Here is a 16,963-nt window from a genome sequence, read left to right on the forward strand (position 1 = left end):
CTGCGCCACCATGGAAGCCCTTTACCTAATTTTTGAAACTATGACAATAGGTCAGAAAAATTTAGTGATGTTTATGTGGTTTATGGAATGTAAATTTTTAGAAACCAAATTTGTCACATTTAAAAATCAGAGCTTTAATATCAATAGAATGACTGTAATCTCAAACACCTACTATATTATCTTTCCTATTTCTGTTGTTGTCTCTTTTTTTCTAGACTTCACGATGCTTTGCAGCAGTTTTCTGAGTCTGGAATTTTCTATGTCTGTGGACCCCAGAATTTGCTGAGATGGAAGAGTCTCCACAGAATGATCTGAACATGATGAGCCTTGAGGAAGAGGACCCTCTCCAGAGCAGCAGCCCTCGGATTTCTGTTAGGGAATTTTCCTGCCACTGCTGTTACGACATCCTGGTTAACCCAACCACCTTGAACTGTGGGCACAGCTTCTGCCGGCACTGCCTAGCTCTGTGGTGGGCCTCTTCGAAGAAAACAGAGTGTCCAGAATGCAGAGAAAAATGGGAAGGTTTCCCCAAAGTCAATATTCTCCTCAGGTAATGCTCGGCCCACGTGGGTAGCTTATTGGGCCTGTACAGTGTGGTTTCTCTTACTGGGAGCAGACACATCTGGAAAGGCCAGAGCGGTGGAGCCCACTGCCTCAGGGGTCATTCTGGATCTGCTGGCATGTGAGTCAGGGAGCTCAGGGACCTGGAAGTCCCGACTCCCTTCCTCACAGGTGACCGTGATTTGTTTGTTTATTATAAATGGGGGAAAGAAAGAAACGCTGGTTATCAGACCATTGTCTGTAACCCTTTGCACATAATACTTCTTATTGATGTGTATTCACTGAGAACACCCTAGATCTCATAGAGAAGATGGTCTAACTGTATGATTCTCGAAAACTGGTTTGATGCTGGTTTTCATAATGTTTGACTAAACTCTGTTGCATTTATCACATTAATAGAGTTTCTCATGCATGGCATCACACAACGGTTGTTAAGACCTTCAGATAGCAGGTTTATTTCTGCTTCCATTCATAATGTTCATCATGTCCCTGTGAGGTCTTTGAGGCTAAAATCCTTTTCTCTTGCCTTCTCGTTATCAACAGAGTACCAGGAAGTTCCACTGAAAACATTAACCCAGCATTCTCTTTTTCACAGGAGATGTATTTACACCACTTTGCTCTGACCTTTCAGCCTTGGTTTACCTGCGGGTTAACCTTAAATTGAAGAAGGGTTCTCTGATTGTGTATAATCGAAAATGAAGAGCCTACAGTAAGACCTGAGGGTTGGTCTCACTCTCACTACTGAACTGCACCTTTTTTCTGAGTTAATTTTTAATAACATAAGCAGTACATATATAGTCATTTACATTCTTTTAAAAAAATCAGAACATTGCTGATAAAGACCCCTTCAACCCCTCCTCCCCCATCTTACAATTCTTCCTTCCTTTTTCTCAGAATAATTTCAGTTATGACTTAGTTGTCATCTTTCAGATTTTTAAAAATACTTTTATACATTTATGTGCCAATAGGAAATGCAAATATTTCCTCACATCAGTGGTGTACTGTGTTTCTGCAGTTTACTATTTCATTCAACAATGTGGATAAATTTATTCATTTTGATACACAGTGATATCCAGAAAATTCATTTTTAAAACTATGTATGTTTCCACTGTATGAATGTATTTCCACTGTATGTTTGAATATGCTATGTTTTATTTAGCTGTTGCCCTAACAGTGGACATATAGGTGTTTCTGATTTGTTGCTGCTACCAACAGGGCCATAACCAATCTTCTTGTCCATTCTTCTAGAATCCTTATATATTATTAAATGTTGATAGTAGTTTTATTTTGGCCTCTAAACATTATAAGTGTACTTAGTCAAAAAACTGTCTTGTGATTTTTTTTTTTCTGTTCTCCATAGGGATGCCATTGAAAAATTATTTCCTGATGCAATTAGAATGCGATCTGCAGACATTCAGCAGAATAATGATGTAGTCCAGAGTCTCGCAGCCTTTCAGAAGTATGGGAATGATAAGATTCTTTCAGCTCCCAACACTGGCCGAGTGAATCAGCAGAGGGGAGGGGGATTCTTTTCCGGAGTGCTCACAGCTTTAACTGGTGTGGCAGTAAGTTTATGTCTCTCTGTCCCCCTCCCTCCCACAGTTTCCCGTGAAGTCAGTTCTGTTGAAATACCCCTAAATGATTAATGATGTGACCGAATGTGGTAATTCACTATGTACATTGAAACCTGGGTATGTTGCCTATGCAAGTATATGCAACGTAATATTCAGAGCCCAGTAAATGTTAGCTTTGTCCCATTTCATCCTCTTCACAACCTATGCAATAGGCACTGTTATTATTCCTGCTGTAGAGAGGAGCAAACCGGTGCAGAAAGGTGTTAAAGCTGGAACTCAAGGCCATGTCTTGAGCACAGCCCTTCACTAACTTCCAGTGTAGAGACTATTTTCTTTTTAAGATCTATCCATGCTACAAAAATCTAACTATTACAAATTTTCCAATAGAAAAGGCACACGAGTCAGTTACACTGGCCAAATTGATGGGGAAAAGGGTGCAGTGCTCCCTGGTGCCCTGCAGTGAGTCCTATTCCTGTCTCTGTTCCCTGACGACCTGAGACTCAGCAGAGATGAGCCCACCAAGGGTCACGCTCCCCAGATCTCAGTGGCAGTGGTGTTGCCGGCTTCCATATCTATGGACTTGGCATCATCCCCTTCCAGCTCAGCTTTTTCCTTCCCGGCCCCACGCTCACATATTTAGAAACTGGCGTCTCTGATCCTGCTGTGGAATAAGGGCCATGTCACTTTTCCCCAGGTGGTCCTGCTGGTGTATCACTGGAGCAGCAGGGAATCTGAGCACGACCTCCTGGTGCACAAGACTGTGGCCACATGGACAGCAGAAGAAGTTGTCCTCTGGCTGGAGCAGCTGGGCCCTTGGGCCTCTCTCTACAGAGACAGGTTTTTATCTGAAAGAGTAAATGGAAGGTGAGGAGCAAAATCTTCTGATACGTCACTGACATTTTTTAAACAGTTTTATTGAGACACCATCCACGTAACCCCCAAAGTCACCCATTTAAAGAGTATAATCAGTGGCTTTTAATATATTCACAGATATGTGCAGCCATCGCCACAGTCTGGTTTTAGAACATTTCCATCATCCCCAAAAAGAGAGCTCCTGCTAAAGGCAGTCAATCCTCATTTTCCCCTCCCGCAGCCCCCGGGAACCACCATTCTACTTTCTGTCTCCTGGATTTGCCTGTTCAGAGTATTTCCATTCTTCATTCATCCATTCTTCAGTTGATGGACATTTGGATTGATTCCATTTTGGGGCTGTTAGGAACAGTGCTGCTGCGACCATTTGTATATAAAGGTTTTTGTGTGGACGTGTATTTTCAATACTCAGTACTGTCTTGGAGTGGAAATGCTGGGTCATAAGGTAACTCTGTGTTTACCTTTTGGGGAGCCATTGAACTGTTTTCTAAAGCAGCTGAACCATTTTATGTCATCGACTGACATTTTAATTGTTTGTTGCTTCCTGATTATAAAAGTAACATATATTTATTTATTTTAAAATAATAAAGTAGAATTGTAGGACATTAGAAATGAAATACCTTCATAATCCTGCTCTTCAGAGAAAACCACTATTATCATCTTGCTGGACACCTGTCCAGATTTTTTTCAATGTTTATACAGGCATACATATAGATGTGTTAAATAACATGTTATTTATTTATTTAAACTGGAAATACGATTGTACTAAGCAAACCTGTGTTTATATGTATGTGTATAGGCTAGAGTCTATTAATCAATCTCTACCAGCACACATATGTGGTGTTTCCCTTTTTTCTGCTCCAGACGGTACCAGACTACATTGTGCAAATGCTCTGAGGAACCTATTAGTTTGAGGAGCTCACTCATCACTGAGCTATGCGTCAGCCTGCTTCTGCCCATCAGCAAATCCCCCTGCCCCTTCCGGAGCCCTGTCCATCTTTACTGGGGTCCCTCCCTTCCTTGAAGGGGGAACACGTAGGGGTGTTACTTAGACCACCAGGCAGCCGCTCTCTAACCCATTTGAGTCAGACGTGTAGTCCACTCACTGCTAGACTGCCCCACCTCCCACCCTGGTCCATTTTTTCCCCCTGAACTGAGCTTTTAACACTTGACTCTCTATTGAGGAAGCAAAATACTCCCACTTTGTCTGTTTTTTGTAAGAAGTTGTACCACCTCCCCACCCTCGCCCTGAATTGTAGTTAAAGAAACTTCTCTACCCACTTAATACAATATGTCTTTCTGTAACTGTCTTCCTTCCAGAGGAGAGATTCCAAAACTGGAATTGTTGAGTGAAAGGGAATAAACCTTTACGGGGCACTTTTAACAAGGAATCACTGTGGAGGTGAATTCACGTCTTCTGATGAAAGGGAACAGATAAGGGATCTACACTTATCTTTATTTAATCACTATCCCCAAACAACTACTCTTTTTTTGGCTGCATTGGGTCTTCGTTGCTGCGTGCAGGCTTTCTCTAGTTGCGGCGAGCAGGGGCTACTCTTCATTGTGGTGCGCGGGCTTCTCACTGCTGTAGCTTCTCTTATTGCAGAGCATGGGCTCTAGGTGCGCGAGCTTCAGTAGTTGTGGAGCACGGGCTTAGTTGCTCCGCAGCATGTGGGATCTTCCCGGACCAGGGATCCCACCCGTGTCCCCTGCACTGGCAGGTGGATTCTTAACCACTGCACCACCAGGCAAGTCCCCAAACAACTACTCTTAATGTCATAATGTTTTATTGGATTTCTTCCCAATTTTTTTTTTCTGTATACACACACTTTAAAAAATAGAGGGACTGGCAAATAGTAAGCTTTCAGTTGTTTGCTATTATTAATCTTATTTCATATGTTAGGTGTCTTACCTCAAGCCTAAAGTGTTTATCTGTGTTGATAAGGTGGAACTCTGACTGTGGAAAGTTTGCTTCCAGGATGTAATCTCAAAAGACATCTCCTCCTATCTCCTTGCCCACACCCTAGGTTGCTTTTAACTTTGACAGAGGAAGAATTTTCCAGGGCACCATATACCATAGAAAACAGCAGCCACCGAAGAGCCATCCTCATGGAACTGGAGCGAGTCAAAGCATTGGGTGTGAAGCCCCCGCAAAACCTCTGGGAATACAAGGTGAACTCTATTTTTTCAATGGAAAATAAGTATTGAGCACCAGATATCAGTTATCTGCCTGCCCATTGCTCATGAATACATCAGACAAAACCGAAGCCCCCTGCATCCCCACTTTCCCTATGCCTGTGTATCCTTCCTGAGCCTGTTTTTCTACCTGTGTTATGGGTATATATCCACAGCTCTAGGAACAATGTTCTAGGTTTTTAACCTTAACATAAAAGGCATGAACTGAACTTATTATCCTTCTGCAAGTAGCTTTTGTCTGTGGCTCTCTTTTTCTCTTGTGCCATATTCCACTGCACAAGTGCATGACCATTTATACATTCTCCCATTGATGGCCACTGAGATTATTTCCATTTTTGCTATGAGAAACAGGGCTGCTGTGGACATTCTTGGAAAGTTCGTGTGCTCATATGTAAGACTTTCTTTGCGCTATACACTGAGGAATAGAATTACTGGGTCACAAGTAACGCACATCTTCAGCTTTACCAGATGCTGATAAATTGTTCTTCAGTGTGACTGTACCTGGTTCTCCTTCACAGAGAGAATTTAGCGAATACTGTAGTGTAAAACGAATACTCTATTTTTTATTAGTCATAGAGTGTCTGGAGTACAGATACCTATACCCTAAAAAAGACATCATGGAGAAAAATAAATACAAATAACCAATAAGTTTATGGGGGAAAAATGCTCACTGATAATTATGGTACAAATGAGACAACCCGCTGGCGTCATTCTCACCTGTGACATTATCAAGGATAAGAACTTTCATAACGTGAGGAAAGAGGCACTCATGTGTGCGGATCCTAAATTGGCGCAGTCTCTTTGGAGAGCAGTTTGTCAATAACTATTAAAGTTTAAACCGCCCCTACTCTTTGGTCTACAATTTCACTTCTTTGCATTTAGAGCACAGGCAGCATAGCACTGAGATCAAGAGAGGGCTCGGCAGCCTGACTCCCGGGCTCCTCGCCAGGCTCCTCCAGGGCACACTGACTGTGGGAACGCCAGCAAGTCCCTGGGCCTCCTGGTCCCGTTTCCTCCTCAGCCAATGACCTCAGAGAGTCACAGTGAGAATTGAATGTTTGAGTCACAGAAATTATTAAACAAGATGTTGACCACAGTGTCACTGGTAATAGCACGTGGGAAACAACCTCAGCACCCATTGTTAGGAACATGTTAAATAAATACAGCTCACCCATACATGTAGCCATTACAAAGGAACGAGGTGACCCTGGGTGTGCTAACAAGAAATGATACCCAAGTTGTTAACTGAAAATAAAGAAAAACACGTTAGAAAAGCTACACAATTGTATGTGTCATAGAAAACCTCTGGAAGGATACACAGACTGTTAACAATGTTTTCATCTAGGGATTGAGACTTGAGTGGAAGGGTGAATTGTATTTGTCATTTAATACAATTCTGTGCCGTTTGAAAAAATTGTGTTTATTTTGTGCATGTATTGCTTCAAAGCTGAGAAAACACTAGTTTCAGAATTTTTGAAGAATGGGGATAGGGTCCTAAGATAGATGATTTGTTGTTTTCTGTGTTGTTTGTCAGTTTAAAAAAAAAATCCCTACTTCTCTTTTATCATAAATTATTAGTTTTGTTAATGCAGTCAAATTCTGGACTTCTTGTAGCCAATGTTAGACCTATGGTGGGTTTTAATATCTGACAGAACCTTTCTGGGTCCTGTATCCAGCAATGAGCCTCTAGTTAGAATCTGTCAAAGTAAACTTAATATTCACCAGAGTGAATGGGGATGGTATTCTGGTCCCACTGTAAAGAGCAGGCAGAACCTTATCATCAGTCTGCTCCTTCAGATCTGCGCTTCAGCCCCTCCCCAGGGGTGGTCGCTTGATGTTCAGCCTGCAGGCTGTGTGGTAAGACCCCTCGGTGCGGCTGCCCCTGAGTGCCACTGTTCTCGTCAGACCTGAGAGGGACAGCTCCCCACAGCAGTGCTGTCATCGTAACCACCTAACTGAGAGGTTGGTTTATCCTCCTTCTCTGATAGAAGGTAGCCCCAGAGTTGGGATATTTTGGTCCAGCTGATCCCAGACCTACAAACATGTAACCCAGTCATCTCCCTTTGTCTCGTACTAACCAAGATGTGGCTGGGTGCCTTCGGGCTCTATTTCTGGGACCTGTATTCCTTTAGAGCCTGCACACCCAATAGGAGCAGCATCGCCCCCAAGGCCATTGGTTCTTGAGGGGTGAAAAGTGTTAAGTATTGCAGTGACTTGTGGCCCTCCAAAGACCACAGGACATAAGCAGACACACGGTATGTCTGTGGTGTTAACGATTCATGGGGCAGGGGAGGGCTTATGAAAAAAATGTCTAAAAGGCTCCTCAAGGGGTAATAATGAAAAAAAGGTTGGGAAACATTGCTTTAAAATGAAGAACTACTTCCATATTTCTATGTCTCACCTACGTTACAATATAGGGATAATTTTTAGAAGTTAGATTTTTCAAAAAACTTTTACTATGGAAAATTTCAAATATACCCAAAAGCAGGATAATAGTACAAAACTTCCATCAGCCCATACGACAGCAACTCATGGCTGTGTTTATTTCAGTAATACCTACTCCTGCTACCCCTGATTATTTTGAATCTGAGATAGCATATATTTCATAAGTAAACATTTTATTGACTCTCTAAAAAGTAAAGACTTTTTTTTTAAAATTTATGTGGCTGCATCAGGTCTTAGTTGCGGCATGCGGGATCTTCGTTGTGGCACTCAGGCTTCTCTCTAGTTCCAGCGCACGGGTTCCACAGGGTGCAGGCTCAGTAGTTGTGGCACGCAGGCTTAGTTGCCCTGTGGCATGTGGGATCTTAGTTCCCCAACCAGGGATCAAACCTGTGTCCCCTGCATTGGAAGGCATTTTCTTAACCACTGGACCACCAGGAGAGGCCCTAAAAAGTAAAGACTTCTTGAAAAACAAAACTAAAATACCACAATATACCCCCCCAGGATGAATAATTCTCTGATATTATCAAATAATTTGTCAGTATTCAAATACCCTACTTTTTTTTTTTCAGTTGATTTGTTCCACCCAGGGTCCCAACAAGGTCCACATTTGGTTGTCATGTCTTTTTTTTTTTTTTTTGAGGTAAAGTTGGTTTTCAATATTAGTTTCAGGTGTACAACATAGTGATTCAATATTTTTATAGATCATACCCCACTTAAAGTTATTATAAAAATATTTGCTATATTCCCTGTGCTAAACAGTATATTCTTATAGCTTATTTTATATATAGTAGTTTGTACCTCTTAATCCCCTACCCCTGTCTTGCCCCTCCCACCTTCCCTCTCCCCACTGGTGACCACTAGTTGGTTCTCTATATCTGTGAGTTGGTTTCTGTTTTGTTATAGGCATTTGTTTGTTTTATTTTTTAGATTCCACATATAAGTCAAAATATACCTACTTATTTTTCTCTGTCTGACTTATTTCACTAAGCATAATACCCCCAGATCCATCCATGTTGTTGCAAAATGGTAAAGTTTCATTCTTTTTATGGAAGGGTAGTATTCCATTGTGTGTGTGTGTGTGTGTGTGTGTGTGTGTGTGTGTGTGTGTGTGTGTGTGTGTGTGTGTGTGTGTGTGTATTTATATGCCACAGCATCTTTACCCATTCATCTGTTGATGGATACTTAGGTTGCTTCCATATCTTGTCGATTGCAAATAATGCTCTTATGAACATTGGGGTGCCTGCATCTTTTCAAATTAGTGTTTTTGTTTTCTTTGGATATATTCCAAGGAGTGGGATTGATGGATCATATGGTAGCTCTGTTTTTAGCTTTTTGAGGACCACCCATACTGTTTTCCACAGTGGCTGCAGCAATTTACATTCCCACCAGCGGTGTACAGGGGTTCCCGTTTCTCCACACCCTCTCTAGCATTTGTTATCTGTGGTGCTTTTGGTGATGGCTTTTCTGACAGGTGTGAGGTGATATCTCATTGTGGTTTTGATTTGCATTTCTCTGATAATTAGTGATGTTGAGCATCTTTTCATGGGCCTATTGGCCATCTCACTGTCTTCTTTGGAAAAATGTCTATGCAGGTCTTCTGAATTTTTTTTAATTGGGTTGTTTGTTGGTTGTCATGTCTCTTAAGTCTCTTTCAGTCTGTAGATTCTCCCTTCCTCTGTCATTACCCTGCATTTATTTGTTGAAGAAACCAGATCATTTTCTCCTGTAGTTTTCTGACGTTTTGTACTTTGCCAGTTATCTCTCTGTGGTGTCACCTAACAGGTCCCTTCTTCCCCTGCATATCCTATAATCTAGGAGTTAGGACTAGAGGCTTACTTTGGTTTAGGTTTGGTGTTTCGGCAAGGCTGCTTTATAGGTGTGGTATTTTCTTCCATCAAGAGGCTCATAATGTCCCATGATCATTGATTGTTTAGATCCATTAGTTCATTAAGGGTTGCCAAATGGTGATACTGTAACTCTCTCATTTCTTTTTCATCTTGTTAGCTGACATACATCTTTAATAAAAAGGAAATCTTCTGTCAACAGCCATTTTGATTATCCTAAGTACAGTTTATACCAGAAGGGCAGGTTAAATGCTTGATCTTCTCCATTTCCTTACCAGTTTCAGAATTTGCTTCCCTGTTGTCCTCCAAAAGTGACCAATTTCTTTCTTTAGGATTATTAATAACTGAGTATTTTGACATTCTTGATGTATTTGAATACATTTCAATAGTTATTCTAATTCATGCTCCAACTGTCCCATCTTTTTTGAATAGGAGTCTCTTCAAATTATTCCCTGAGTCCATTTTTTAAATTTAACTTTTGAATTGAGGTACAGCGTACTTGCTAATGAGTCCTTTTAACATGATTTATTAGTCTTTGATAGTTTCCGTTCTCACACGACAAGATGTTCAAGTTACTCATGTACCTTTCCTGCCCCAGACCTGGAATCAGCCATTTCACAAGTTGGACCTCCTAAAAATTTTTTTAAATATAGAAAATGTTAGGTACATACAAAAATAGAGGGAAGAGAGTACTCATACCCAGCTTCAACGAGCATCGACTCATGGTCACTCCTAATTCATCTGTACCCCTCCACCCTCTCCCCACACCCCCAGTCCTGGAATTATATCAAAGCATATCCACACATCATGTTATTTCACCCCTAAATACTTTAGTGTGAAGCTCTAAAGAGAAGGACTGTCTTCTTAAATGTAACCGTTATCACACTTTAAAAGCTTTATTGGTAAGCCACTAATAGCATCAAATAAGTTGAATATGTTTTAACAGTTTTGTTGAGCTATAATTGACATACATATATTTAAAGTGTACAATTTGCTAAGTTTTGACATATGTACACACCTGTGAAACCATCACCACAATCAAGATAGTGAACGTATACATCAGTCCCAAAAGCTTCTTCCCGCCCCTTTGTAAGCCCTCCTTCCCATCCCTCCCCTTTTTAATTAGTGTACAGTGGTATCTCACTGGCTTAATTTGCATTTCTTTAAGGATTAGTGATAATGAGCATCTTTTCATGTGCGTATTTGCCATCCTTCTATCTTCTTTGGTGAAGTGTCCATTCACATCTTTTGCCATTGCCCATTGAATCATTTTTAAGTTTCTTTTATAATCAGGAAAAATATAAATGTACATTCATTATAGCAAAATTTACAGAAGTGAAGAAAATGAAAATAAATTGACCCTAATCCCACCTGAGATTCAGACATGGGTAATATTGCGTTTTGCTCTGTTTTCTTCTAGACAATTTTCTGAGTGTACTTAAAACAGCTGTTTTATTTTTGTATTCATTCTGCAAACATGTACTGACATCTCTTGTGAGCCAGGTGGTCCTTTAGAAAGGGGATCTGAGTCCTGAATCAGGCAGGCCCTGCTTTCACGGCACTGACACTGTGGAGGTGGATGGCTACACATCTTAGATCTTTTCTTCACCTAACATTGTAACGTGAGCATTATCCAACGCCCCTCCTATACATTCCTCCATGGCTGTATGAATTCTGGGCTAAATATCTACAGTAACTTCAGGACTGAGGTCACAGATTTCACTTTTTCTCTACTATGCACAATGCAACACTAAATATTTTGTGCGTGAGGCCTTCTGATTTTTTTATTAAGTGGTGCCCACTGATTACTTTCCCGAAAGGTTGTGTTCTTCTAAATGTGCCTAGGAGCTTGCTTCTCATCCCCCTATCCCTCCCCACCCATGGAGAGAGACTGGATCTTTCTATAACGTAGCCTAACAGATGGATTACTTGGCCCCTTCTTCCCATTCATTCATTCATTCATTCCCAGTGCAAACCACGTGGAGGAGGGCGTGAGACTGCGGAAGGAGCCTGGGTGGGGAGCGGGCAGCTATTGTTGTAACGAGTCCCTGCACCCGCCTCATCCTCTGCAGGCCGTGAACCCAGGCAGGTCCCTGTTCCTGCTGTACGCCCTCAAGAGCTCCCCGAGACTCTGTCTGCTGTACCTCTACCTGTTTGACTACACAGACACCTTCCTGCCCTTCATCCATACCATCTGCCCTCTGCAAGAAGACAGCTCCGGGGAGGACGTCATCACCAAGCTTCTGGTGGGTCTGGAGAGGGCCTTGAGTGGCTTCATGCTGCCATTCCTCAGCGTGGGATGGAATTGGAGACATGGCTGGCGCCTGTCAGGGAAGAGGAAACAACAGAGGCTTCATTTGAATTTTGCAAGGAGAGCCCCTACGAAAGAAAATACAGCAGGAACTTCCCCACTCCCAGAAGCCTGTTTTGTTTCCTGCATTGCATAGCAAGAGGGGTTACCCTCTGGACTTGAAATATTTAGGGGGAAAAAACCCAGCTTTGCTTCTGTTATAAAAGAAGATAGCATAGGTCCAGATTGCCCAAGGGTTAGATCTGTGGGCCCTCCAGCTTGGTAATCTGTCTCTTAACAGGATCCCCAAAGGATGATTATTTGTCCTACCACAAGGCAGGGTTAGTATCCGTCCTGTTGGCCTCAGAATAGTAAGCTGTCATCCAGCTCACTGATGGGAGTCATCACGTCAGCTGACCACAGGGCCTTTGGCAGGGATAGCTACCCGCCACAGCTCTGATGGATTCCTTCAGAACTGTCAGTGGATCGCATTGACTCAGGGTGATTGTGTCTAGTTGGTCATCGGAGGGTAATGTCCTTTACATTGGTACTTTTGGGGCAGTCCCTCTGATCCGTTTATATCGAAAGTCACATGGATATAGGAATCATCGTATATGATGTTGAAACAGAATTCCTAAATCTCCAAAGACCCTTTTCTAAACACTTGAATCAAATACCTGCCTAACTGACCTCAGCCTTGGGTGTAGTTTTAAGCCTGCAGGTTAGCCCCTTTGCACAGTGTTTCTCTGATTACCCAGTTTTCAGCTGTTCCCTGCCCTTGCTGGACTGGGAGCACAGAGACCCCCTGACCTTTCCGTTTTAAAGAGCCCCACCAACCCTTGCCCGCTTATCACGCTGACTTTCTTCTTGGGATGCTCAGTGTCTGCTCCGTTGTGCACAGTCTTGCTTGGCTTTCATTAGCCTCTGGATGCTTATGAGTTGTTTAAATGCTCTTGTTACAGATTACCTGCTAATTCTGTAAGGAAAATTTTTCATTTTCCCAAAATTACTTTTTAAAGGTATATGTTTACTTTTCCCATGACCTGTTATCATTCTACCACAGATGAGCTGTTGAACTGAAATTGTTTGAGCTACCCTTGCAGTGGTGAAGAAATTGTAAAGCTGGTTAATTTTTATTCATTTCAACCTCATTATTAATAATGCTTAGATTACTCATGCTTAGATTTTTTTTTTTACTTCTGAGCTTCCACAATTATATAACAAGCATCTCAGTTCAGCCTCTTTGGTAACATTTATCCAGTGTAAGATTAATTATTACAAGGTGAGTTTGTGGATGGAAATCTCATTTTAGATTGTTGCATATGCGTGTATGTGTATGTATGTTTTAATAAATGTAAAACTCACTGGGATAACCACAGTATTTTGTGTAAAAGTCAATCCTCATGATTTTTTGTGTCCATTTTTATGTAGTTTTATTTACTTGTGTGTTATTTTTAAAGGATCTTAGAGAGCCCACATGGAAGCAGTGGAGAGAATTCCTTGTCAAGTACTCCTTCCTTCCATACCAGCTGATTGCTGAATTTGCTTGGGACTGGCTGGAGGTCCATTACTGGACGTCACGGTTTCTCATCGTCAATGCCATGTTACTCTCAGTTCTGGAATTATTCTCCTTTTGGAGGACCTGGTCAAGAAGTGAACTGAAGTAAGTGTGTTTTTATGTAGGAGACGGTTGGAGCAACAGAGACTGGGAAAGAAATACCAAGTGGAGGAGAAGTCCTCTGTGGAGTGTTGTTCAGACTCGAGAAGACGCCCCGGGCTCTGGTTTAGAAATACTGCTTAAGCAGCAAACAGGAAAATGCCTTTGTGTTGGGGCTGGGGTGGCTCTGGTGGCGCTCACTGTCAAAGTGCGTCCCATGCGCCTTCTCCCCATGCGATGTGCTGGCTAATTCCTGTGGCGCGGGGCGTGACGGGCTTCAGTAATTGAGGAATAAACAAGTGAGAAGAAGAGGGTACTTTACGGAAAGCAGCAGTGTGGCAGAGCATAAAGGGATTTGATGAGGAATTCTGTAGGCATGAGTTCTAATCCTGCACTGCCACCAGCTGGAACAGTGATAATTTCTCTGGATTAATGCATAAAATGAAAGTTGGACTAGACAGTCACTGAGTCAAGTGACTCTTGGTTGTAAGTGAGAGAAACCAACCTAAATTGGCTTTCCTACCAAGGGACATGCCCAGTGAAGGCTTCCTGCATGGCTGGACCCAGAGACCCAAATGCTGTCATCAGGGCCACCCTCTCCCTCTCCCTCTCCCTCTCTCCCTCTCCCTCTCTCCCTCTCCCTCCCTCCCCCTCCCCCCCCTCCCTCTCTCTCTCTCTCTTACAGCTCTGTTCAGCCTCAACAACGTCTTTGTTTGGGGGTCCTTGATCACTCTGGGTGTCCATCTGAGCAGCTTAGCAGCCCTGGAGGAAAGAGAGCACTTCTGAGGCTTGTGAAAGCCTGAGGCTCACATGCCTTTGCTCTGATTGGCCCAGCCTGGGTCACAGCCTCCCCCTGCCACCCCAAACCCACCACAAGTGCAGGGGTTTGTGGGCTCCCCGTGTCCAGATGCAGGTGTGCACTCACAGCCTCTCCCCCAACCAGGGGCTAGCTGATGCCCCAACCAGACCACATGGAAGAGAATAGGAGAGGGAGACACTCTAAAGGGAAACTCAAAAGGTGCTTCCAGAAGACAGGGTATGGCTGCTGGGCAGGCAGAAGTAATGCATCAGCACACCAGCATCCTTTCAGCCTGAAACAGCCCATGACATGAAGGGGTCTTGGCCTCATCCATCAGGAGCAGCCTTATAAAAAGTTCTGAGAACCTGACAAGACTCTCCCTCATTTATTTCAATTCAGTGAACTCACTTATTCAGGCACAGTTGATTGAGCCCCTACTCTGCCCCTGGTTCTCTGCTGGACACCGCAGATCTTTTGGTAAAGAAGACAGTTTATACTCTGAAGGCCTACAGCCTAGCAGAGAAAAGATTATGTTAAATACGTACAAGAGCGACCCAGCGAAGAAGCAGGTGGAGTTGGGACTGTGCTAGGGAGGCCTCGCCTGTGGGACCAGGCGTGGGGACTGGGCGACAGTGCCCTGAGGAGGCACCCTCTAGGCTGCGTCCTGGGAGTTGAAGGTGGAGTGGTCAGGAAAGGTATGTCTGGGGCACTGGGGACAGGAAACAAGGTCTCTGCAGCACTGGCAGCCAGACCGCATCAGGCAAAGGCCCAGGGTCTGAGTGCCTCGGCGCTGTCGTTAGAAACGCCATCACTATTGTGCCTCTCAAATGCTTCTCTTCCTTTTTCAGGACTGTGCCTCAGAGGATGTGGAGCCACTTTTGGAAAGTATCAACACAGGGGCTTTTTGTGGCCATGTTCTGGCCCCTCATCCCTCAATTTGTTTGCAACTGTCTGTTTTACTGGGCCCTGTACTTTAACCCAATTATTAACATTGATCACGTGGTTAAGGAGGTCCGACGGCTAGAAACCCAGGTGTTGTGACTGACGCTGCCCAGCCTCTGAGGGACTCTTCCAGCCTCCCTGCCAGCCAAGCTCTGATGCTTAAGTGTGGCGAGGGGGATGGGGAGCGGACACCCTATTTTCTGCCCCTGGTAAACAAGGTGCTGCTTTGTCTGTCAAAGGCTACAGCCAGGTCTTCTCCCTCTGCCTGTGGCAGCAGGGACTGGCGCCCCAGCGCTTGGCTGACAAAGCCACCGTGCCTCCCACCCAGCCACCTTCCTCGTGGGGTCTTGGGAGGCCCAGTCCACGACACCTGGCAGGGACCCAGGGTTCTCAGAGGACATGGAGTGGGTCTCAGTCCCGCTTGCGCTAATAACCTCAGAGACTGACACAAGGCTCCCAGGGCAAGTTGGAGCCCTGAGACTGAGCCCAGGCCCAGGCCTGTCCTCTAAGTTAAGTTTAGGAGAACAGGAGATTTTGTCATAGGCATGGCAGTTGCATATAAAAAACACAGAGGAAAAACCAAAATCCGGCTGACGACTCTGTCTTATTTAAGAGTTGCTACACGGTTTCAGAGTTAAGCCTCTGAAAGGATTCAGTTCAAGATTAGAATGATGGTGGTTAGACTTGCCATCACTGTTTTCTACTTGTAATCGTTGAAAGTTTGCATCTCTTTTTCTGGGGGAATTGAGTGGGATGTCAGGCATTTCATGGAGAGTAATTCACATCAGGCCGAGCTGCTTCAGTGCTACTTAAAATTGTTGTTTTGGGGTTTACTTTGTTTTGTTTTTACGAATTTAATTTGTAAAATCCAGGCTAGTCCATTTGTTTAAGGAAACATTTTGTACATTGACCTCCCACCGTACACTCTGTTCTGATGTATAAAACAACAAGTATAATTACACCAAGTGCTGTAATTGTAAATATGAAATGAACTGTGGCCTTTGATTCCCTTCCAGTGTGACAGCAGCAGGTGTGAAAGGCGGTCAACCTGAAGACTGGCCCTGCAGAGATAAGCTGGCATCCAAAATGTTTTTTTGTGACTCCATGAACCATTCATTAACCCTTTGTATCTTTGAAGATTTCACTCAAACTTTGCTTCTGAAAGTTTAAAGAAGTTACTTGAAATAAAAATAAAGATTCTTTTATACAGGTAAAACTTCTATGTAGAGAAAAATAAACTGTTTAGGAAGCATGAAGAAAATCTGCATTGCTCAGTACAACCTACTGGTCACACTTAAGTCCCCCAGCCTGACGTGGACATTGAGCCGAGGAGGAGCCACGGAAGGTTTCTTAAGTGAAAGGAGGGAGAATGTTTTCTTTCCTCCTGTGTCTGTTCATCAGGCCCTGAGGCTGCCTGACTTTACCTGTTTAACCCTCGTGACCTGCCGGAGACGCTGATAGCCCAGCCGATCTGCATGCAGTACCTTCATGTCCCTGGCCTCATGCCTCGCAGGGTTACTCTTCTTTTCAGATGAAGAGAGGGATGCTGGGTGGCACTGGTGGAGCTGGGCCCAGGCCAGACTCCCAGTCCAGCACTCCCCACCTGCCCCCCACCTTGGCCTCCCCCCACACCATCCCCACCCACTCCCCAAATCATGCTTCAAAGATGAGTAATACCCACGCGTGCTCTGTCTGGGGTGGGGATTGCAAAGCAGTCTTGGTGGAGAGCAAACAGGCTGGGCTGGGCTCTCCCTCCTTATCGCCTGCAGGAGGGACAGGCATATC

The 16,963-nt window shown here is 43.6% G+C and overlaps 1 protein-coding gene across 1 annotated transcript in view; it reads left to right on the forward strand.

The window, feature by feature from the left end:
* BFAR (bifunctional apoptosis regulator) overlaps positions 1 to 16,394 on the forward strand; it is a 28,922-nt gene extending 12,528 nt beyond the window's left edge. The window contains exons 2-8 of the mRNA XM_004270161.4: positions 216 to 550; positions 1,922 to 2,126; positions 2,830 to 2,999; positions 5,033 to 5,177; positions 11,563 to 11,736; positions 13,241 to 13,443; positions 15,085 to 16,394. Of these exons, the coding sequence (XP_004270209.2) occupies positions 288 to 550; positions 1,922 to 2,126; positions 2,830 to 2,999; positions 5,033 to 5,177; positions 11,563 to 11,736; positions 13,241 to 13,443; positions 15,085 to 15,277 (1,353 nt within the window). The 5' untranslated portion in view covers positions 216 to 287 and the 3' untranslated portion in view covers positions 15,278 to 16,394. The remainder of the gene's footprint in view (positions 1 to 215; positions 551 to 1,921; positions 2,127 to 2,829; positions 3,000 to 5,032; positions 5,178 to 11,562; positions 11,737 to 13,240; positions 13,444 to 15,084) is intronic.
* The last annotated feature ends 569 nt before the right edge of the window (positions 16,395 to 16,963 follow it).

The sequence above is a fragment of the Orcinus orca genome, chromosome 16 (genome assembly GCF_937001465.1).
Source record: "Orcinus orca chromosome 16, mOrcOrc1.1, whole genome shotgun sequence".
NCBI lineage: Eukaryota > Metazoa > Chordata > Mammalia > Artiodactyla > Delphinidae > Orcinus > Orcinus orca.